The sequence below is a fragment of the Hemiscyllium ocellatum genome, chromosome 14 (assembly GCF_020745735.1).
Source record: "Hemiscyllium ocellatum isolate sHemOce1 chromosome 14, sHemOce1.pat.X.cur, whole genome shotgun sequence".
Lineage (NCBI taxonomy): Eukaryota > Metazoa > Chordata > Chondrichthyes > Orectolobiformes > Hemiscylliidae > Hemiscyllium > Hemiscyllium ocellatum.
In genome coordinates this window covers 21,959,047-21,983,182 of record NC_083414.1, presented here as the reverse complement: position 1 = coordinate 21,983,182, position 24,136 = coordinate 21,959,047, and the positions used below count along the sequence as shown (strand labels likewise).

The following is a 24,136-nucleotide window of genomic DNA, read 5'->3' as shown; positions in this document are numbered from 1 at the left end:
CTCACTCCAGCAATTCACCAGGACTCCTTAGACAGGCCCTTCCAAATCCGCAGTCAGTTCCATGTAGAGGAGTAAGGGCAGAAATTGGGCTGGTTGTGTTCCCATTATCAGTTCCCCTCCAAACTACTTATTGTCCTGACTTGGAAGCATATCCCTTTTCTTTTAGTAGCTTGGAGTTAATTCCTGGCAATCTCTCCCTAAGGGCATTGTGAGTTTACCTACAGCACGTGGACGACAACAGTTGATCAAGGAAGCTTACCACCAGCTTCATGAGAACAACTAGGGGCAGGCAACAAATGATGGTCCAGTTCCCAAGAGAGTATTCAAAAAGCTAGGCCCGATGCAGGGTCTAGTTATTGATCCTGTGCTGTAAGTGTAACTTATGCCACTTATGACATTATGGAAAGTCTGCAGGAGCCTTCCTGCTTCTCTAAATCATCAAAATATACATTTTCCACTTCACTGCAAAGTGCATGATCCTGAAAGTGTGTTCTATGTAGGTTGGTGATCCCAATTTATATGGGAAAACTGTAGTAAATCTGTTATCTAAAATTTGAGTGGGCAGATGTTAGATAATGCGATGCAATTTATTTTAAGACCATTGCCATTCTGATTCCATCAATTATTAGGTGAATTAAAATGACCTGCTTGCTTGCTTGCTTTGCTGTTTCCCTTTTTGGTCTCCTGCCCCTTTTTCCCCCTGCACTTTAGACACCACACTAATCATTTTCATTTCCTCCACCGTTCTCCTCAGCATAGTTATCAGACAAAACTGTTGAACATTTTCACATTGCAGTGTTGCATTTGAAACAAAGATGGTAACTTAGAGTACATAATGGTGACTTGTACGTAAGTGAGCTACCTAGGAGATAGAAATTAAATAAAACACTGGTAAAAGCTCATTTTGGTTTGTTATTTTTCAAACTGCTTTTGAGTCAGAGAGGTAGCTCTTGATGTAAATGCTTTTAAAATGCAATCACGTGCGAAAGAAATGGTCATTAGGCAAAAAAAAATTGCAAACAGTCATTATGCAGTTAATTGCTTTGGCTAAATTTGTTTGGATTTTGTCAGGTTCTGCCAATTATTAAGCAGTGAAGTGCTGCTGCGGTGCCTGTCACTAGATTCTTCATGCTCTATTGTCCTCCTTGTCGTCCAGCTCCTGGCAAATCTGACAGATCATGTGGAACTGGCCTCGAAGTTCTGCTCACAGTCGGGTGAGAGAAAATTCCTTATTAGTTCATCAACTTGTTATTGCGTTTTTCTTTTAATACTGGATTATGTTTGTAAGCTCAATGCAGAGCATTTGTTGGACAAATAAAATTGAAGTGATTCTAGACCAGCTACATTGTAAAAGTAGTTAAAGGGACTGGATGTTGATTAGTAAAGTAAACTTTGTGAATTTCAAAAAAAGCATTCACTATAATGCATATAAAACTACCTACTAAAAGTCTGCAATATTTAGAGTATTCACATGGATAGGGGACTGGCTAATTCATAGACTGTTACATTAGGGGGGCAATTTTAGGATGGCAGCCCATAATAAATGGAGTGCCACAGATCTGTGCTGCACCTACAGTTATTTAGAATGTATAGTCATAATTTAGATAACAGTCACCAAGGTCGTGGATGACACAAAAATAAGTGGCAAGATAAGAGGTGCAGATGACCATGTCTGTAGAGGTGTACGGACAGGCTAAGTTAATGGACAGGAACTTAGCAGATGGCATGTAATGTGAGAAAATGTGAGGTTATGTACTGAGGCAAGAAGAGTAGAAGAGCTAAATATTTATTGAAATGGAAAAAGATTGCAGAAACCTGCAGCGCCACTGAATTAGGGAATTCTTGTCCATGAATTGCCAAAAAAAAGCTTCCAAGTTCATAGGGAAGATAACCAGACAGTTGACCTTTAATTCAAAGGGAACGGGCTATGAATTAGGGTGTTTTTTGCTTAAAAAATACAGACACTACCCGCATCACATCTGAAATTCAGTGAACAGTTTTGGTGATCTTATCTAAAAAGAGGTACTGACATTGCAGGTAGTCCAGAGAAGGTCTTAACGTTGATTATGGATTGATGGAGGAATTTTCTTGAAGGTTCAGTGGATTGGGTTTGTGCTCATTGGAGTTTAGAAAAATGAAGAGAGGCTACATTGAAACATCCCTGGGGGTGAAAATGTGTTGCTGGAAAAGCACAGCAGATCAGGCAGCATCCAAGGAGCAGAAGAATCGACATTTCGTGCATGTGCCCTTCCTGAAGAAGGGCTCATGCCTGAAACGTCGATTCTCCTGCTCACTGGATGCTGCCTGACCTGCTGCGCTTTTCCAGCAACACATTTTCAGCTCTGATCTCTAGCATCTGCAGTCCTCACTTTTTCACTTTCTCCTCGAACATCCCTGGGGGACCTGACAGGTTAGATGCAGAGGCTGTTTCCCATTGAGGGATAGTATAGGACCAGAGGGCATAATCTGACAAGATGAAATGGTCCATTTAGGACAGATTAGATTTAAATTAGATTACTTACAGTGTGGAAATAGGCCCTTCGGTCCAGCAAGTCCACACCGACCCTCCAAAGACCAACCCACCCACACCCATTCCCCTACATTTACCCCTTCACCTAACTCTACGGGCAATTTAGCATGGCCTATTCACCTAACCTACACATTTTTAGACTGTGGGAGGAAACCGGAGCACCCGAAGGAAACCCACGCTGACACTGGGAGCATGTGCAAACTCCATACAGACAGTTGCCTGAGCCGGGAATTGAACCCGGGTCTCTGGCGCTGTGAGGCAGCAGTGCTAATTGCTGTGCCATCGTGCCTGAAAAGGAATTTTCTCTCAGGGTGGTGAATCTGTGGAATTCTTTCCTGCAAAGGGCTTTTGAGGCTGTTTTGTAAGAATATTCAAGGCTGAAATAGACAGATTAGTAATTCGTAAGAGAATTCAGGATTATGGGGAAAAGACAAGAAATTGGAGTTGAGGATTATTAGATCAGTCATGGTCTCATTGATTAGTTTCTGCATCTATGGTCGTATTAGTGAATTCTATCACTGGGAACTGTAGTAGTGGCACTTGTCAGAACTGAATTATCTTTGACTTTTAATATGCAAAGAATAAAATTTGCACCATTAGGTGCTCTGTTGAAATATATTTGTTTGCCCTTATTTGTAAAGTCAACATGAAGGCTATTTGTGGGAGAGAAGAGGCACTTCAAAATTAAACAATATTGCCAAATTAACACTAGAAAGAATGCATTAAATGTGTGCCTGGTGACAGCTGAAGAGTACAGTTGAGGGATGCCTGACCTGGGTCAGTGTCCAGCTGCCATTTATTTTGAGCAGGTGTTGCGGGTTCCTTCCTGCTTTCACAATTCAATCTTGTTAACCTTTCACAATTCAGAATTCAGCACTGGCTGAATTCAAAGTATTCTTGTCTCCAGATACACAGAAATGTGTATACGTCTATATTTAGCATCACAGAGTTTCTTTAGCAAGTGACTTTGATCTTTTACAAAATCTTATTTGCAAAACTGTGCTACCTTCCGTGTTGACTTCCAAAACCTTGACAGTCCATGAGACAGGAACAATGAATCTGGATTTATTTTCCTTCTTAACACCATCAGGATGTGTTCTGGAAGCTTTTTGTGTTAAAAGCAAGTTGTCGCTTGCTTAAGCTTAAGCTAATACCTGAATGTTGATTCCTGGTTTCCAGCATTCTGGCTCTCAATCACCCAAAATGTCTTTCCTGTGAGAGTTTGTGACTTCTGCAACATAGGGCGCATCACTGATTTTTTAAAAATTGGACATTGCAGTCATGGATTTTAGTACTTCATAATACATTGTATTGGAGCTTCAGTATACTGTAGCATTAGTGACTGAATTGTACAATGAAAATCGCACTTGGATTCTGTGACTGAGTGCATTGAGTAATAAATGCACAGTACAAGGGAACAGTGCATCATTACAATTAATTTGCTTTACCCTAAAAGTGCTAATTTTCAATTTGTGTATAAAAACAGAATTCTTCAGTTTTACACTTCACATAATCTGGCTATAATATAAAAGTAACTTGGTACTTCACGATGGTGTTTTAGTATTTTGTTAAGTTAATAAATACTATTTTCTCTTTCCAGCATCGTGTTTGTTTTTCAATCTATATACATATATTTCCTCCAGACCTGATAGTACTGCTGCAGACAGGCTATGGCTCCAGCTTGAACAAGAGGTATGTTACAGACATAGAACCAGAGAGTTACATAGCACAGAAACCTCCTACGCGCTAACCAGACATCTCAATCTGACTTACTCCCATTTGCAAGCATTTGGCCCATATTCTTCTAACCCTTCCTATTCATTTACCTATGCAGATGCCTTTTGAATGTTATAATTGTACCTGCATCCACCATGTCCTCTGGCAGCTTGTTTCATACCCCCTCCACATGAAAAAGTTATCCCTCAGGTCCTTTTTTTAAAATCTTTCCTCTCTCACCTTAAACCTATGCCCTCTATTTTTGGACTTGCCCACCTTAGGAAGGCAACCTGTACATGCCCCTCATGATTTTATAAGTTTCTGTTAAGTTACCCCTCAGCCTCTGCTCCAGGAAAACAAGGTTACAGCCTATTCAGCCTCTCCCTATAACTCAAACCCTTTAGTCCTATTAGCTTCCCCTGGAGACCATGTGATTTAAACTTGGTAATCAAACTACCATGTGGAACCTTGCCGAATGCTTTGTTGAAGTCCTTATAAAGAACATCTAATGCCCTGCCTCTATCAATTTTCTTTGTCACATCTTCAAAAAAACTCCCAAATTATGAGACACCATTTATCACCTGCAAAGCCATGTAGACTATCCCTACTGAGTTCTTGTTTTTCCAGTGCATGCAACTTCTGTCCCTCAGAAACACGTCCAACAACTTAGCCGCACTGATGTAAGGATACAATAATTAGGAAGTTATGCTGCAAATGAAAAGACCATTTTTAATGATTCGCATGCATTATGTCAATCATTGCAGTTCTTTCAACTTTAGTATTTTGATTGACCGCATAAGTTGTAAAATCTTTAACACTTGCTTCAACTGAAAATAATAAAGATCTATTGCTTAATATGATTATGGCACAGCTATTATCAAATGTGACATTACATTGTTTAATTTAATTATTTATTTAATATCACATTGACTCCTGATAATTTTAGAATCTTGTTTGAAATTTAATTTTGATATTTTGAGTCACAAGTATCGTATGATAAATGAGTAAGTTGATTTTAAGCAGTAAATCCTACAAGGTGAAGGAAAATACATGCTAATAATTATACAAGTTTTCATCTTTGTATCGCGCTACAATTATGTTGGTACTATTGGTGAATTGTTTGAATGGTCTGATCAAGTTTGTACCTGAGAGAAAATATGTCATTATTAACAAAAAATTGTATCATTTGAAACAAACGTTTTTGTGACTTTTCAATGTTATTAGGTTATTCGATTCCTCACCAAATTTGGATTGTCCCATTCTGGTGCCAGCGCTATATTGGTAGAATCTGACTGTCCATGCAACACTGAGGTAACCAAGGAACTTAATGTATTTAAAAAAACTTGAAATTTTATAATAGAGATGCATCATTTATCCAGCCTGAACCAAAGGAATTAATCAGAATCGAGCTTTGGTTATACTTTTTTTATTTAAAGCTCGTTTAGCAGGTAGTATGTGTTTATTGTCAAAGTGACAAGCAGCATCTGTTCAGTTCAGATTTGTTATGTAAGCACATAGTTCTAGCCTAATTTGACATTGTGGTTAGGCTATCTGGTGTCAGATCCTGAACTCAGGATTTAGGCTACCTTTTATTTGTCAGTGTGAAAAGGCAACATGTCACTTAGATGTTATATTTGCAGTATAAACTTTATCTTTGTTCTTCAATTTAAGCAAATGTTATTGAAGTTTTTATTTTTGTAGATATAAAAATTGTAATCAAAATATCTAAGCAATTTTGAGGTAGCTTGGTTCCTCATGCCGTCAGGCATCCTGACTGTCCAATAAGAAATTTGTCAATTACGTTTTCAGGGTTGCCGGTCATACACACTTACCTTTGCATCTGTTTTCCATATTTGAATTATTTATGCATTTTGTTACAGATATTTTGACAACTTATTTTATTCTCATCACGTTTCACAACAATACCAGTTCTAGGGGAAAACCACTATTTATAAGCCATGAGAAGAGAGTACTGATTAGTTGGCAAGTGGACTCTGGCAAACACGTTGTCCTGGAGAATGCAATTATAATGCTGATTAACAGTAAACAGCCAGTCTTTGTAAAATTTTAAAGTAGGTAGGTTCTGGTCAGTGCATTGCCTTGAGAAATGCACCAGTGAATAGGCTGTTAGCTATTTTGTTGTATTGAAGCAGGCACAGTGTGTGTCAGTGTTCTTTCTGTCTGCTAAGAACAGGATACTATAATAGTTAGTTTTCAGTACATGCAAATATGCTACACCTCAAGCATGGCTGACTGTCCTAAATTGGTTGTCTCTAATTCTTTGCATTTTCAGTTTTATCTAGCAAATGTGTCCAATTGCAGAATTATGACTAATAGAGTTGTGAATTTTCAGCATGAGCTGTTTGGACACAGTCAGTTGCACTGTTTATTGTAAACAGCTGAAGGGACATGCTGTTTGATATGAGTTGTCAGTTTCTGGGGCATACAGCCTATCTATGACATCACACTGGCATTGAAATTCATATACCACCTTCTCACTTGTCATAGCAGAACTCTGTTTTGGATCCATGGCAGCATTCTGAGAGGAAAGTAGCAATATGAAATAGGAAAATGTGGATTTTAATGTTGTCCAAAGCACAAACATACTGGGTGCATGAAATCAGGAGTTCATAATCCCTGTGACAAAAAACATGGTGGACCAGAAAGTGCAGGAAGACATGTTGGTGGCCTGGGTCAGGTTGAAGCCAATAACGGTGTTGCACAATCGACTTCTTCCCTTGGCACGAAATTATTCAGTAATTGGATGCATTTTGGTGGTTATACAGTGTGAAGGTGGCCTGGCTAAAGATGAAAACAATGATAGCGCTGCAACAGGAATTCTGCAAACTGTTCAACCCGGGGTACAATTGGAATAGCTAACAAATAAATGAAAAAGTAGAAGAAATATCAAATGAGTAATTGCTTGGACTGGGCTGAATAATAAAATTAAGTATGCTTCACTTGATAAAAAATGAAATGGCGAGCTTCATCTGTGATAGGATCATAGTTATACAGCATGGAAACAGACCCTTCAGTCCAACTTGTCCATGCTGGCCAGATTTTCCAAAGTAAACTAGTCCCATTTTCCTGCCTTTGGCCCATACCCTTCTAAACCTTTCCTATTCGTATACATGTGTAAATGTTTTTTAAATGTTGTAACTGTACCTGCATATACCCTTTCTCTGGCAATTCATTCCATATACAAATCACCCTCTGTGTGAAAAAAGTTGACTCTCAGTTCATTTTTAAAATGTTTGCTCCTTCTAGTTCTGGATTTCCTTACCCTGAGGAAGAGACCTTGGCCCTTCACCCTATCCATACCCCTCATGATTTTATACATCTCCTTAAGGTCACCCCCTCAACCCTTTATGCTCCAGTGAAAAATGTCTCAACCTGTCCACCGTCTCCTTATAATTCAAACAATCCTGTCCTGGTAACATCCTAGTAAATTATTTCTGAACCTTCTCCACTCTAATAAGAATCTTCCAACAGCAGAGCAACCAGAATAATACACAGAAATCCAAAAGTGGCCTCACTCGTGTCCAGTGCAACCGCAACATGTCCCAACCCTTTATAGTCAGTGGTCTGAGCAGTGGAGGCACGTGTGCCAAATGCTACCTTTATCACTCTGTGTTTCTGTGATTCAATTTTCGAAGAAATATATACCTGAACCCCTAAGTCACTCTGTTCAACAATGCTTCTCAGGCACTACTGTTCATTTTGTAACTCCTGCCCTTGCTTGCCTTACTAAAGTGCGACATTTGCCACTTGGTCCATTGGCTCAGTTGATGATGATCCCTTCATAATCTATACAACGAATTTTAGTGTCATCTGCAAACTTGCTAATTATGCTACCCGAGTTCTCATCCAAATCATTTATAAAAATGACAACCAGTGCTGGACCCAGCACCAATTCCTGTGAAACACTGCTGATCTCAGGCTTTCAGTCCAAAAAACAACCCTCCCATCACCTACTGTCAAACCAATTTTGTATCTAATTGGTAAGCTGTCCTGAATCCCATGTGATCTAACTTTTTAATAACCAGTCTATCACATGGAACCTTGTCAAAGGTTTACTAAACTCCATGTAGACAGCATCAACTGCTCTGTCCTCATCTGTCGTCTTGGCCACATCCTCAAAAACTCATTTAAGTTTGTGAGACATTGGTTTCCATGCACAAAACCATACTAATTATCCCTAATCAGTCTTTGCCTCGCAGAATTACCTCAGATACGGTCAGGTATATGGGTTAACTCCAGGAAAGGTAGGAGACGCAGGCAGGTAGTGCAGGAGTCTCCTGTAGCCATCCCCATCTCAAACATGTATGCTGTTTTGGAAAATGTAGGGAGTGTTAATAGGTGCAGGAGTAGGCCATTCTGCCCCTCGAGCCTGCACCACCATTCACCATGATCATGGCTGATTACCCTCAATCAGCATCCTGTTCCTGCCTTATCTCCATAACCTTTGATTCCACTATCCTTGAGAGCTCTATCCAACTCTCTCTCAAACGAATCCAGAGACTGGGCCTCCACTGCCTTCTGGGCCAGAGCATTCCACACACCCACTACACTCTGGGTGAAGAAGTTTCTCCTCATCTCTGTCCTAAATGACCTACCCCTTATTTTTAAGCTGTGTCCTCTGGTTCAGGACTTGCCCATCTGCGGATACATGTTTCCTGTCTCCAGAGTGTCCAGTCCTTTAACAGTCTTATGCATCTCAATCAGATCCCCTTTCAGTCTTCTAAACTCAAGGGTATACAAGCCCAGTCGCTCCAATTTTTCAACATAAGATAGTCCCGCCATTCCAGGAATTGACCTCGTGAACCTACGCTGCACTCCCTCAATAGCCAGAATGTCTTTCCTCAAATTTGGAGACTGGAACTGCACACAATATTCCAGGTGCGGTCTCATCAGGGTCCTGTACAGCTGCAGAAGAACCTCTTTGCTTCTATACTCAACCCCTCTTGTTATGAAGGCCAGCATGCTATTTGCTTTCTTCACTACCTGCTGTACCTGCATGCTTACCTTCATTGACTGGTGTACAAGAACACCCAGATCTCTTTGTACTGCCCCTTCATCTAACTTCTCCATTTAGGTAGTAATCTGCCTTCCTGTTCTTGCCACCAAAGTGGATAACCATACATTTATCCACATTAAACTGCATCTGCCGTGCATCTGTCCACTCACCTAACCTGTCCAGATCACCCTGCAATTTCCTAACATCCTCCTCATATTTCACTCTGCCACCCAACTTTGTATCATTAGCAAATTTGCTAGTGTTGCTATTAATACCATCTTCTATATCATTAATATATATTGTAAAAAGCTGCAGTCCCAGCACTGTTCCCTGCGGTACCCCACTGGTCATTGCCTGCCATTCTGAAAGGGAGCTGTTTATCACTACTCTTTGTTTCCTGTCAACCAACCAATTTTCAATCCAAATTAGTACTTTGCCTCCAATACTATGCGCCCTAATTTTGCTCACTAACCTCCTATGTGGGACTTTATCAAAGGCTTTCTGAAAGTCCAGGTACACTACATCCACTGGATCTCCTTTGTCCATCTTCAGAGTTATATCCTCAAAATATTCCAGAAGATTAGTCAAGCATGATTTCCCTTTCACAAATTCATGCTGACTCTGATCTATCCTGTTACCGCTATCCAGATGTGTTGTAATTTCATCCTTTATAATTGACTCCAGCATCTTTCCCACCACTCTGGTCAGACTAACTGGTCTATAATTTCCTGCTTTCTCTCTCGCTCCTTTCTTAAAAAGTGGTACAACATTAGCCACTCTCCAATCCGCAGGAACTGATCCTGAATCTGTCGAACTCTGGAAAATAATCACCAACGCATCTACAATTTCTAGAGACACCTCCTTCAGTACACTGGGATGTAGACCGTCAGGCCCCAAGAACTTATCAGCCTTCAGACCTAACAGTCTCTCCAACACCAATTCCTGGCAAATATGAATTCCCTTCAGTTCAGGTCCTTCAGCCACTGTTACCTCTGGGAGATTGCTTGTGTCTTCCCCATGAACACAGACCTGAAGTACCAATTCAACTCTTCTGCCATTTCTTTGTTCCCCCTAATATTTTCCCCTGTTTCTGTCTTCAAGGCCCCAATTTTAGTCTTGACCATTTTTTTTCCCTTTCAGGGAAATGTAGCATGAACAGCTACGTTTCCGGTATCGAGACTGGCTCTAATGTAATGAAAGCTATGTCTCTTTCCGAGTGATCAATTGTGATAGGGGACTTTCCAATCAGAGGCACAGACAGATGTTTCTGCGGCCAGCAGTGAAAAATCAGAATGGTATGTTGTCTGGCTGGTGCCAGGATCAAGCATGTCTCAGAGGGCGCAAAATGCTCTCAAAGTGGGGAGGGACCAGCAGGAGGTCATTGTATACATTGGAACTAATGACGTAAAAAGGGGAAAGGATGGAGGGAGAGTATAGAAAGTAAAGCAGGAATTCAAAAAGGAGGTCCTCAAGGGTAGTAATATCTATAATTCTCCTGGTGCTACAAACTAGTGAGGTTAGGAATAGGAGGATAAAGCAGATGAATGTGTGGCTGAGGAGCTGGCACAGAGAACAAGGATTCACCTGTTTGGATCATTGGAATCTCTTCTGGGGTAGAAGTAACCTGTACAAGAAGGACAAGTTGCACCTGAATTGGAAGTGGACTAATATACTGGCAGGGTGATTTGCTAGAGCTGCTCGGGAGAATTTAAACTAGTAAGGTGGCAGGTGGAATCCAGGAAAACAGTGAAGAAAAAGATCAGACTGGTACAGTTGGGAAAAGGAGCAAGTCAAGCAGTCAGGAGAGGCAGAAACAAAACAGAGAACAAGCTGGGACTAATTAATTAAACTGCATTTATTTCAGTGCGAGAGGCCTAACAGGGAAGGCAGATGAACTCGGTATTGTTAAGAACATGGGACTTGGATATCATTAGCAATTACAGAGACATGGTTCAGGGATGCACATGACTGGCAGCTTAATGTCCTCAGATACAAATGCTGTTGGAAAGAAAGGAAGGGGGGGGCAAGAGAGGCGGAGTTGTATTTTTGATAAGCGGTAGCATTATGGCTGTTCTTGGGGAGGATATTTTTGGGAATACATCCAGGGATGTTATTTGGGTGGAACTGAGAAATAAGAAAGGAATGGTCACTTTATTGGTTAGATCTCATGGAATACGGAGAACTAACCATTTGGATATAGAACTGGCTCGAAAGTTGAAGGTAGAGAGTAGTAGTGGAGGGTTGCCTGTCAGACTGGAGGCCTGTGACCAGTGGAGTGCCACAAGGGTTGGTGCTGGGTCCAATGCTTTTCAACATTTATATAAATGATTTGGGTGTGAACATAGGAGATATAGTTAGTAAGTTTGCAGATGACACCAAAATTGGAAATGTTGTGGACAGTGAGGAAGGTTACCTCTTGTACAATGGGATCTTGATCAGACGGGCCCTTGGGCTGAGGAGTGGTAGGTGGAGTTTAATTTAGATAAATGCGAGGTGCTACGTTTTGAAAAAGCACATCAGAGCAGGACTTATACACTTAATGGTAAGGTCCTGGGAAGTGTTGCTGAACAAAGAGACTTGGAGTACAGGTTCATAGTTCCTTGAAAGTGGAGTCACAGGTAGATAGGATAATGAAGAAGGCATATGGTACGTTTTCCTTTATTTGTCAGAGCATTGAGTGGAGGAGTTGGGAGGTCATGTTGCGGCTGCACTGGACGTTGGTGAGGCCTCTTGTGGAATATTGTGTGCAATTCTGGTCTCCCTCCTATTGGGAGCATGATGTGAAACTTGAAAGGGTTCAGAAAAGATTACAAGGAGGTTGCCACGATTAGAGGCTTTCAGTGAAAGGGAGAAGCTGTATAGGCTGAAGCTGTTTTCCTTGGAGCTTCGGAGGCTGAGGGATGACCTTATGGAGGTTTATAAAATCATGAGGGGCATGGATAGGATAAATAGACAAAGCCTTTTCCTTGGGGTGGGGGAGTCCAGAACTAGACGGCATAGGTTTAGGGTGAGAGGGGAAAGATTTGTAAGGGCCCTCAGGTGCAACTTATTCAAACAGAGGATGGTGCGTGTATGGAATGAGCTGCCAGAGGAAGCGGTGGAAGCTGGTACAATTAGAACATTTAAAAGGCATCTGGATGGGTATATGAGTTTTGTAGGGATATACACTAAGTGTTGGCAAATGGGAGTAGATTGTTAGAATATCTGGTCGGCATGGGTGTGTTGGACCATAGGGTCTGTTTTTGTGCTGTACATCTCTATGACTCTATAACATACTTACCACTGTTAGGCTTACTGGTCTATTGTTCCCAGGCTTATTTTTGCAGCCATTATTTAAGAAAGGCACAACATTAGCCACTCTCCAGTCAACCATGGCTGTTAATGGTAGAAATATATCTGCTAAGGACCCCACAATTTGCGTGATTTTCCACAATGTCCTGGGATGCACTTGATCAGGTCCTGGAGATTTATTGATCTTTATGCTTTTTAAGACCTGCAGCACCTCCATTTCTGTAATGTGGACTGTTTTCAAGACATCAATATTTATTTTCCTGAGTTCCCTAGCTTCCATGTCTTCCTCCATAGTAAATACTGAAGTAAAATATATATTTCATGTCTCTCCCATCTCTTGTGGTTTCACACAATCTTTAGGGGTCCTTATTCTCTCCCTAGTTGTTCTTTTACGGCTACTTATAGAAGCTCTTCGGATTATCCTTAACCTTACCTGCTGAGATTATCTCAAATCCCTTTTTTGCCCTTCTGCTTTCCCTCTTAAGAATACACCTATTTCCTTTATACTCTTGAAGAGAGTCACTTGATCCCAGTTGTCTGTACCTGATGCATCTCCTCCTTGTTCTTGACCAGAATCTCAATATCAGCATTCATCCATTGTTCCCTAGTCTTACCAGCCTTACCATTCACTCTAACAGGGATATACTGCCTCTTAACTCTTGTTATCTCACTTTTAAAAGTCTCCCACTTGCTAGTTGTCTTTTTACCTGTGAACAGTTCGCCACAGTAAACCTTTGAAAGTTCCTGTCTCATACGGATAAAGCTGGCCTTACTCTAGTTTAGAACTTTAACTTTTTATACAAGGCCTATGCTTTTCCATAGCTGTTTTAAAATTAATGAAATTATAATTTGTAGTCCAAAAGTGCTCCCCACTAACTCTTCACTTGCCTGCCTTATTTCCCAAGAGAACGTAATTTTTTGCTCAATGTAGGCTCAAACTACTGCAGATGTGGAATCTCTCATGAAAACAATGAATACTGGAGATGACAGCAGGTTAGGCAGCATCCATGGACAGAGAGCAAGCAAACATTTCACGTGTAGATGATTCTTCTTCAGATGAAGATTCATCTAAATGCAAAACGTTAGCTTGCTCTCTCGCCATGGATGCTGCCTGAACCCTGTGATCTCCAGCATTTGATGTTTTCAGTCACTTTTTGCTCCTTCTCTGGTAGATACATCTATGTATCAAAGAAAAGGTTTTTGAACAGATTTAACAAATTCCTTGCTGCCCAGCCCTTAACACAATAGTAGACAGTCTATGTTTGGAAAATGAACATCCCCTACTAATACAACCCTATTTTTCTCATACACGTCTGAGATCTCTCTACATATTTGCTCCTCAGTTCCCCGCTGACAAGTGGGGAGATTATAGCACAATCCCATCAAGATGATCATCCCCTTCTTACTTCTGAGTTCCACCCATATAGCCTCACTGGAAAATCCCCCTAAGTATAGTAGTAATATTGTCTCTAATTAAAAATGTCACTTCCCCTCCTCTCTCACCTCCCTTTCTATCCTTCCTAAAACATCTAAACCCTAGAACAATAAGCTACCATTCTGTCTCTTCCTCAACAGTGTTTCTGTCATAGCTATGATATCTCTATTCCGTGTTCCCATATGTGCCCTGAGTTCATCCGCCTTGCATGTCAGACCTCTTACATTGAAGTAAATGCTGTTTAATTCTTGGATTACCTTGTTCTCTGATGTGCTATTGCCTTCCTTGTCTGAAGAGCTTGCTCTCTTTAACTCCCAAACCATCCTCACCTGTCTCTCTCTCTCTCTTTCTCTCTCTCTCTTCTCACTACAGTCTGAGCCCCTATGCCCCCATACTAGTTCAAAGGCTTCCGAGTAGCACTAGCAAATCTCCCTGTCAGAGTAGTGGTCCCCCTCCAGCTCAGGTGAAACCCATACCTTTTGAACAGGCCCCTTCTGCCTGAGAAGACATGTTAGTGATGCAAACATCTGAATGCTTGCCTTCTGTGCCACCTTATCAACCACTGATTTATTTGCTCTATCTTCCTATTCCTACTCTCACTAAAACATGGCACCAGAAGTAATCCAGACCTTGCTACCTTTTGAAGTTCTGCTTTTTAACCTGCTACCTAACTTCCTATACTCAGTCTACCTCAACTCTTTCTCTACCCATGTCATTCATACCAGTGTATACAAAAACATCTAGCTGCTCTCTCTCCCTTTTTGAAAATTTGCTGCAACCGCTCCGACATATCCTTGACCCTTGCGCCAGGAAGGCAATATGCCATGCTGAATTCATGCTCACTGCCGCTGCATGGCCTGTCTGTGCCCCTGATTGGAGAGTACCCTGTAACAATTGCTCACTTGAACTTTGACAAGCCCTGCTTAATAGAAGATCTACTCTTATTGTCCAAGACTTGGCTGCTTCTGCTATTTTCCTCTCAGATGCTATCCCCCTCATAGTATCCAAAATGGCATACCTGTATTTGTTTGAGAGAGGGATAGCCACAGGAGACTCCTGCACTACCTTCCTACCTGTTCTGACAGTCACTCATCTCCCTGACTACTTGCCATGTGACCATCTCTCTAAAACTACTAACACTCTGTGCCTCCTGTATGCTCCTCAGTGACTCCAACTGCCTCTCCAGCTGATCCAAATGGTCTGATATGAGACCCATCCAAACACATATCCTGCAGAGATAGTATCCAGGAACAGTCAACTATTCCCTAATCTCCCACATACAACAGGAGGAGCATACCACTCCACTGGCTGTCATCTTTGTCCCTTAAAAAGTTTGCTAATGTAGACTTTCCCAAAAAAGTCCCCACTTTGCTCAAATTCCAGTGTTTGCAGATTATTGCTGCTGGCATTTTGTGCTGGAAGAACATACTGTCTATGTGAAGAAGCTTTTTAAAAAGTCTACCCTTTCCTTACCATCCATTTTAAATTTTATATATGCAAAATATTTTTTAAAAACTCAAACTTTTATGATATCCCACCCTTCCAGACTGGGCACATTTTGGGACCAAGCGTGACTGCCTTTGGGGCCTTTCGTGAGTTTGTGCGACATACAATGAGAAAAGATCTGATCAGAGTAGCCAATATCCTGCAGGACCTATATTTCAGTATCAAGTTTGCACAGTGAAAAATGACCCTGACCCTATTTACTGTACAGGTCCTTTTGATTTAATGTGTGAATTGGCTCTAACACGATTGATGAATTGCCGACGCTGTTTGGGTAACACAAACTTTCTGCTGAATGGGTATAGCAATCTTCTACAGTGCGATTTCCTAAAATGATTTTCCATAGCAGGGGAATGCAACTCACGCATTATAGCAGAACGACCTGTATGAGGTTTTCAGTAAGGCCAATCATATAGCACATGGTCCTATTGGTATCCCAACATGTGTACTGACCAGTTAGGGTAGTTTTGAGGTAGACAGTAGTGAGGAACTCTCAGCTCAATTTTCTGAGCTAGGGCCTGGATGAAATTGACGTGATTTGATTATTCTATTACAAGGTGAATTTGGTGCAGGAGGGAACCCATTAATATGAGCTTTCATCTAATTGGACAATGAGATGTAGTTTCGTTTCTCATGAAATCCAACCAAGATTTGTGAACATTGGGCCTTATGGAGATCCCATTGCAACATCATGTGTTTGGGCATTGAAACTGTTTCAATTCAACAAAGCAGGTGACCTTCAGTTGTTCGTTTCTCAAAGCAATGCGTTGGTCAATCAGAGTCGAGCTGCCTGGTATAAAATTTAGTGAAGCCTGGCTATTAACTGTCAGCATTAATAGATACATTTTCCATGACAACACCTCGACCAGTCAGTCTACTTACCTACATATCTGTACTACCTGCTTCCACGCAGTATCAAATGTTGTTTGCCCTTTTCAATTTGTACTCTTGCAATATGTCCTGATGAGTGCAGGATAAAACGCTTCAACAAAATATCTTTTTTTCCCGCAATATTTGGTAGCAAGTAACTATATTTGTATATTGTTGTTCTAAATATTGGGGCATTAAGTTCAAATATTTTGTTCTCGTGTCAACCTTGAGTAATCTCGGCTTCCTGTGAAGGATGACATTGTCAGAAAAAAAACTACTGTCTAAACCATCCTTCTATGCTGCAGAATGTATACTTTGAGAGTGAACATTTAGTTGGTAAGCCCTAGGAAATTGTAGGGTCTCTTGTAATGTTGCAATCATTCTGAGTAAACAAGAACAAACTGAGTATAATTAATTTTATTTCTATTTTTGTTATTTTACAGGTCTTGAAGACCTTAATAGTCATGTTACATCGACAGTGGCTTACTGTTCGCACATCCCAAGAAAATCATTCTTCAGTGTATAATCAGGCTGTGGTGCAGTTCCTAAGAGAAACTGTTTTGCTGCTGCACTGTCTTTCACAGAGAGACAAAAATTTTACAGAGCATTGTTTGGATGTGTTACACCTCTATGATCAAGTTATGCATGGAATCAAAGCTATTTTAAAAAACATACCAGATCTAGAAGAATGTGAAGGTAAGAGGTTTGTTGTATAAACTAATGTTCGTTTGATTAAGGAAGTGTTTCAGGAACAGAAAAGTGCCATTGTGCCAAAATAAGTCTATCTTTTACTCATGGACCAAACTGTTGACCTAATCCCAAGATTCCTGTATAATTCCTCTCTTTTCAGGAAATATTTGGTGCAGCTTTTTTCCATTTAGGAAGTGTAGCAACCGAAACAAAAATCAAAAAGCTTGACACAATCCAGAATAAAGCTCAATGGGCACCCTGTGTACCACTATAAACATTTATTCCTTCCACCATGGACACATGGCAGCACCAATATGCACCACTGATGAGATGTCCTGCAGTGAGCCCCCCAGGTTCCTTGGACACATCTGCCAAACCTGCAAATCCTACCATCTGGAAGGACAAGTACAGCAAATGTTTTTGAACAGTACTACCTGCAAGCTCCCCTTCAAGTCGTACAATATCCTGATTTTAAAAAATGTTTCTGCTCCTACACTGCTGTTAAAATTCAGGAACTCCATTCCTTTAATAGCTCTTTTTTTCATTAACCTGCATCCCATGGTGAGCAGCACTTTTTCCCCCTCTGGCATCCAGACAGCCCTCCACCGCAACTCCTCCATTCCCCTTTCCACTGTTCTAAATCCACCCCTGTCTCACCCACGCAGTAAAAACAGGGTTTTCCTTGTCCTCACCTACCACCACACCAGTCTCTGCATCCTATCTATTATTGTTGAATACTTCTGCTAACTCCAATGCCCCCCACCCATCGGCCGCTGTCTTCCCCTGCAACCATTAAAGATGTAAAACCTGTTGGCACACCATCCCCCTCACCTCCATCCAGGGCCCCAAACAGTCCTTCCAGGTTACTGTATCACGTGTTCCTAATGTGGTCTTCTCTATACTGGGGACATTAAACATTAGACTCAAGGCAGGTTTCATCAAGCATCTCAGCCGGGCCTGGAGGGACTGCACAGACCTCCCAGTCACTGCCCATTGTAATTTTCTTTCCCACCCTTGGCCACCTCCATTGCCACAGCAAATCCGTCCTCAAATTGGAGGAACAACAACTCATCTTCCACCTGGGCAGCCTACAACCCAGAGGACTCAACATTTGAATTCTCCAATTTATAATAACCTCCCTTCCCAGCCTCTCCCCCTCACCAACAGGATTCATTCCTCCCATTGAACAACGAGGCTGTACCTTCTACCTGGGTTTACTTATCCCTGCCTCATCACCCCACTATCTCCTCCCCCCACCCCCCCACTAATCTGCCGTGCCCCTTACAACCCATCCCCAGTCCTGAAGAAACATTATACCCAAAATGTTGACTTCTCTACCACCTGAAGCTGCCTGGCTTGCTGTATTCTTCTAGCCTCCTGCTTGTCTACCTTGGATTCCAGCATCCACAGTTTTTTTTTGTCTCTTTTCACGAATGCAGCTCACTACCATAATTTTCAGGGTAATTAGCCCATATTCCATGAACAAATACAAAATAAAAAAAAAGTCGTCTTCAGGTCTAGTTCTTTCAAGCAGAATATAACCCAACTGTTGCATATAACTGGATTCATACAAATATAGAAGCTTACAGCATGACCTAATCCAGCATATCCATGAAGAAGTTGGAGAAATCTTCTTGCTATTTTTGCTTCTGTTTCTGGAAATGTTTTTTCCCTCTTTGATCAATTTCCAACTTCCTGTTATGACCTCCCCTCCATAGTAGGACTGTACAGGTATCATTAACCTTTCCAGTACTTCATCCAAATGGTTATTCACCATAGTACTTGACAAGTAATTTTGAAGGATTTTTAACCTCTCCTCCCTTACTGTGTATACATTACACTTTCCAGAATAAGTCATGAAATATCACCAAAAAGCAAGTTTAATTTTTTTTTCTTTTCTAAATTAGCAGCTTTGCTGAAGCTAATTGTCCACAGATGTAACTGGCCTGTATCACCTAATACTGCATAAATAAAATTTGAAGCTAAAACTAGAAGTGGGAATCAGCATACTTTTAAGTGTGAATGTATTGATATGATTGTCTAGGCGGTGTCTTTGGGGAAGTTTAGAGCAAAAAATGTAGTGACTGAGATAATGCATCATATTTATTTGGATAATTCATACTTGGCTTAAAAAAATCAGGTCAAGGTTGAAATTTTACATCATAAATATTCAAAGAAATAATTAATAGTTTGGTACTGGACTACAATTCCAAGCGTTCTTGGAAAGATGGCATTAAACTTTAAAGACCATGATTAGGACTTGTCAGGCTGTCCTAATGATTTCAATTAAGGAATTCCATTGTTACCATCTGCTCCTGAAGAATACACAAAATTCTTTTTATAAATCCAAAGGAATATATTAAAACAAAACTTAGAGTCTGCACTTATAATTTATGTGTCAAGTTTCCAAGGATAACTAATCAAAATTCATGAGTTCGCTAAAAAAAACTTTTGGAAACGTGTTTAACAAGCAAATAAAATGAGTCAAGACAAAGCTGAAAGTTTTGTTCCTGTGACAAGGTGTTAATATTGTCATTAATCTCTGGAGAATGATTAAAAGCAAGATCACTGAACCATATAAAATTTTTAAACCATTAATATTCTAGGCAGGAAGGAAAATTGGAGTTGTAATGAAGAGTCACTGGATTCAAAATATTAATCAACTTTCTCCTATATATGCTACCAGACTTAGAGTTTCTCCAGCAATTTCTGTTTTGATTTTTTTAAAAAACTGTCATGTTGATATTTTAATATTATACTAGGAGAGAAATAATGTAGTTACAGTGGTGAATGAAAGTGAGAGTAAATTTAAAATAAAGATCAATTAAGAAATTGGAAACTCAGGTGGTGACTTTTCAGTAATCAGACTGCATAATATTGAGGCTCTAGAAGATTTAAATGGATCATTATGCTTTTCTCTTAAATCTATAAAAGTGACTTATGAAAGCTATTATCGATTCATAAATTGATTTGTAGAAGTATGTCAGGGAAAACATGTTTGGCTGTACATCTTGTTCATATAAGGGATGCATTACCCATAAAGCAATGTCCTTACAGACTCAATCCAATCAAGTTGGCTCAGGTGGGAAGAGAATAAGTTCATGATCAACAATAACAGTGTTAAACTGAATTATTACAGAAGCTCATCTATTGTGGTGCTGAAACTAGATGGGTTACAATGACTATACCAATTATTACAAAGTCAACGTGATAGTAGAGATGGATTTGTATGGCATTAGGAGATCATATTCAGAGGATTAGTTGAGCAGAGTTGCTCAGATAAATTGATTTGTGAAAGAATATTAGTAAGTTGCATTGACTTGTACAGCTGAAGAAATTAAATTGCGTCACATAGGCTGTATGTGACGTCATACTATTGGAAGTGGAATAATATACTTGCAAATTTTCAACAATTAACCAAAAGAGCTTCTTGAATATTCCCATAATTAATTGCTCCACCATTAATGATGGAGCCTTCAGCTGTTTCGGATTAAATCTCTGAAATTCCCTCCCAGTCTTTTCTGAATTTGTAACTTGCTTTATGTCATTAAAGCACTCCTTAAAAGCTACTTCTTAGATCAAACTTTTGTATATTTGCCCTTGTATCACTTTGACTGTTTCTAAGTTTACATTACAACTTCTTTTGTGCCTTGGGACATTTTACTATATTAAAGGTGCTATATCATGTAAGGTGTTGAATGACATTCTCGCTCAAGTGTTTCTCTTGTCACTGATAATTCAGAGATCAGATCACAGTTTCTTCATAGATTTTTCAACCTCATTCAATGATCATGTAGATCTTCCTGTTGCTTTTCTCCTTTGGATCTACATTCAGTGTAGAAATGGTCAGTGGTCCTGTGATGTAGTTTTAAACCTTAAAACAAAACTCCCCTTATCTAAGTGACAGTTGAGGACTCTGTAATCACTCTCCTATTTTTCTCAACCACTAATACGTCGTAATGTTGCTTAATTGTATTACTACTTCCATCAATTTTAATTGCTCCTGTTTGTGTTCTTTGTCCTATGTCTTGCTGTAAAATTGTCACCACTGATTGTTGATTGTTTAAGTACTGCACCTCCTGTGTAGGGCCTTATCCTGAACTAACCCTTGATTTTCATTTTCAGGTTTTATTTCAGTTTGATGTCAGCCAGCTCCGTTTTCCAAGGATATCACTTGCCAGTGTTGAATTATTTGTTCATTTAGTGAGTTAATTTAATGAGAGTCTTTTACACCAAGGGTTATTTCCTTTGTCATCATTGAACTTGACAAAGAAAATATGAACAGATAGAAAATGCCATGTTATAGTTATGCATTCTTCAGATTTCGACCCTTTTTAGCTATTTAAATTTATTTTCTAATAAAAATGTCAGTCAGACTGTGACTGTTATATTTATTGTTATCTTAATTGTCCTGAGATTATCTTGATTCACTGCAGTAGCAGTTTGAGGCCAAGCCACTGAGTGGCTTGTTTGTCCATAACTGAGCTGCTGAGAGTTGCCAATATTGCTGAGAGACTGGAATGATTCATTTCGGCCAAACTGGATAAAGTTGACAGGTTTCGTACCCCAAAGAATATTAGAATCATGGAATCATGCAATACAGAACAGGCTCTGGCTCAGATTCTAAACCAACAAAATGCTACTGTAAATCTGCAGTAGTCCTAATTTTCAGTACTTGGCCTGTGGCTTTGAAAGTTGTGACATTCAGGTGGTCATCCACATGCATTTCCTATCTCTATCCTCCAAGGTAGTGCACTCCGGATTCTCACCATCTTCTCAAAGAAAAGATTATTCCTCAAGTCCTCTCTAAAACTCCTTAAAATTTTGCCCCTTTGTTATAGCAACATAAGAACAGAAAAGTATGCTGATGTATCCTTTTTCAGTCCAAAATGCATAATCGCAGATTAGCAGTTGAATTTTTGCTATAGTACAACAGCTTCATCTTATCTATTGACAGTTTTTAATTTAAAAAAAATGAATTCACATTCTCAAGCAGTCAGTATAAGATTCAAGCTCTCATCCAAGCATATTAATCATTTGTCCAGTAACAGTCATTCCAATATTGGATCAGGCATTCTGTATAGAATAGATAGCTTAACGATAGAAACAGAATTAATTGATCATCATGTTGCATCATGTTGGTGGGCGGCACGGTGGCACAGTGGTTAGCACTGCTGTCTCACAGCGCCTGAGACCCGGGTTCAATTCCCGACTCAGGCGACTGACTGTGTGGAGTTTGCACGTTCTCCCCGTGTCTGCGTGGGTTTCCTCCGGGTGCTCCGGTTTCCTCCCACAGTCCAAAGATGTGCGGGTCAGGTGAATTGGCCATGCTAAATTGCCCGTAGTGTTAGGTAAGGGGTAAATGTAGGGGTATGGGTGGGTTGCGGGTCGGTGTGGACTTGTTGGGCCGAAGGGCCTGTTTCCACACTGTAAGTAATCTAATCTTCTCTAAGACTTCATAAATTGTTTCATCGGCTGCCCAAATTCATGTTTGGCTGTCACCAAATTCACAAGTTCTGAACTGCTCAAAACTCCTACATCCTTTTTCTACACCCTGCTTTCTCACTTTTTGATGTGACATCTAAGAAAAAAAAAAGAACTTTTGCTTTGCACACTTAATTATGACAAATTGTATTTCAGAGTTGGCTTTGGAAGAACTTTGTTCCCATGATCCGGAAGCTGACTATCAAGAACTAGAAACTGACTCCTTGAGGCACCATACACAGGATTGAAGATGCTTCAACTGCAGTGCATTTGTGCATACACTGAGAGCTTCATACTTGAATACCTATTTGTGTTCCAATTAACTGAGCTGATCTTTTTCACTGCAGAAGTCTGAAAAATGATAATGAATTGTTTTTAAATGACTAGTGTCTATCTTTCACATTCAAACAACAATGAAATATTTAGTGGCTTGTAACTGCATTCGTGAATCTCTCAGCTATCACTGACCTTACAGTAGAATTTGTTTGTTTATTAGCAGTGGGCATTGTAACCCATGAGTGCAACAAGGGAAATAGCTTCAATGTTGTTTTTGATCAACAGTTGCACCTCAGTCTGGCTTATATGCATTTTTTTAAACCTTGTTTAAAAATTTGCACAGGTATATGATTTTGTTTTACTTTATTAACACAGAAGCAGGTATGAGGGTGCAATATTTTCAGATTCCGTGATGGGGTACTCTGGAGGACAAGTTCAGAATATTTAACAGCGTATAAAATGGAAAATGTTCAAAAACACTGTGGATTTTCTTACATCTGTGCAGAAAGGAAATAAGGTAGTGTTCCAACTCTTTGAAGGATTTACCATTTTTGCTGTCTCCATAGTAATTTCCTGATCTCTGTGTTTCCTGCATTTTGTTTTCATTGTAAAATTGTTTTTTGTGTCCTTGTGTTGAGTGAATGTCACGAGTTATGCCACCTTCAACAAAGGCTTGGATAACTTGTCCAGAGAAGTTTAAAAATGAAATATTATTAACAGAATACCTATTCTTGTGGAATAAAAATGTTTAGTTTGAAAGACTGAGCAGCTTGATAACTGAGTTAATATTTTTGTGCGACCAAAATGTGGGGGATCACTGCAACTTCACAGATTTAAACTACAATATTTTCTGAGCTCTTCGTACAACTTTGTTTTCTTTACAATAAATCTAAAATCATCAACATTATCTACTGAGTCTGTATTTTGAATTTCCCTTTCGACGTAAGTATATTTTTGCAGTCCTTAACTACAATAAATAGTTTAATAACACAAGTTTCGTGTTTAGCCAGTGTTACATTCTGCAGTAGAGAAAATTAAAAAAGAAACTTGGAGGTTACAAAGTATAGCAATATGGTCATTTCAATAATAGGAATAATTGTTCAGTGTGATTTTAAAATCTATGTTTAAATAAATGCAGTCAAATTTGTCATTGGTTGTGTTCATTTGGTCCAGTTAATCTTAATGGTATTCCACATGGCAAGAATTTAAATAGCTCCAAACGCCTTTTAACCACCGATTAATGCGGTGCAGAAAGAAATAATTCACCTCATTGTGCCTGTGCTGATTCTCTGCAACAGCTGCCATTTGGTCCTACTCGTCTGTT

The 24,136-nt window shown here is 39.9% G+C and overlaps 1 protein-coding gene across 6 annotated transcripts in view; it reads left to right on the top strand.

Annotated features, from left to right (window-relative positions):
• The window catches only part of atrip (ATR interacting protein), a 50,912-nt gene extending 27,193 nt beyond the window's left edge, over positions 1-23,719 (top strand). For all 6 annotated transcript variants that reach the window (XM_060835483.1, XM_060835486.1, XM_060835485.1 and 3 more), the window contains 5 exons: positions 1,072-1,214; positions 4,131-4,222; positions 5,471-5,557; positions 16,806-17,058; positions 22,693-23,719. In XM_060835483.1, coding sequence (XP_060691466.1) covers positions 1,072-1,214; positions 4,131-4,222; positions 5,471-5,557; positions 16,806-17,058; positions 22,693-22,784 — 667 coding nt within the window. In that variant the 3' untranslated portion in view covers positions 22,785-23,719. The remainder of the gene's footprint in view (positions 1-1,071; positions 1,215-4,130; positions 4,223-5,470; positions 5,558-16,805; positions 17,059-22,692) is intronic.
• Positions 23,720-24,136: the final 417 nt, after the last annotated feature.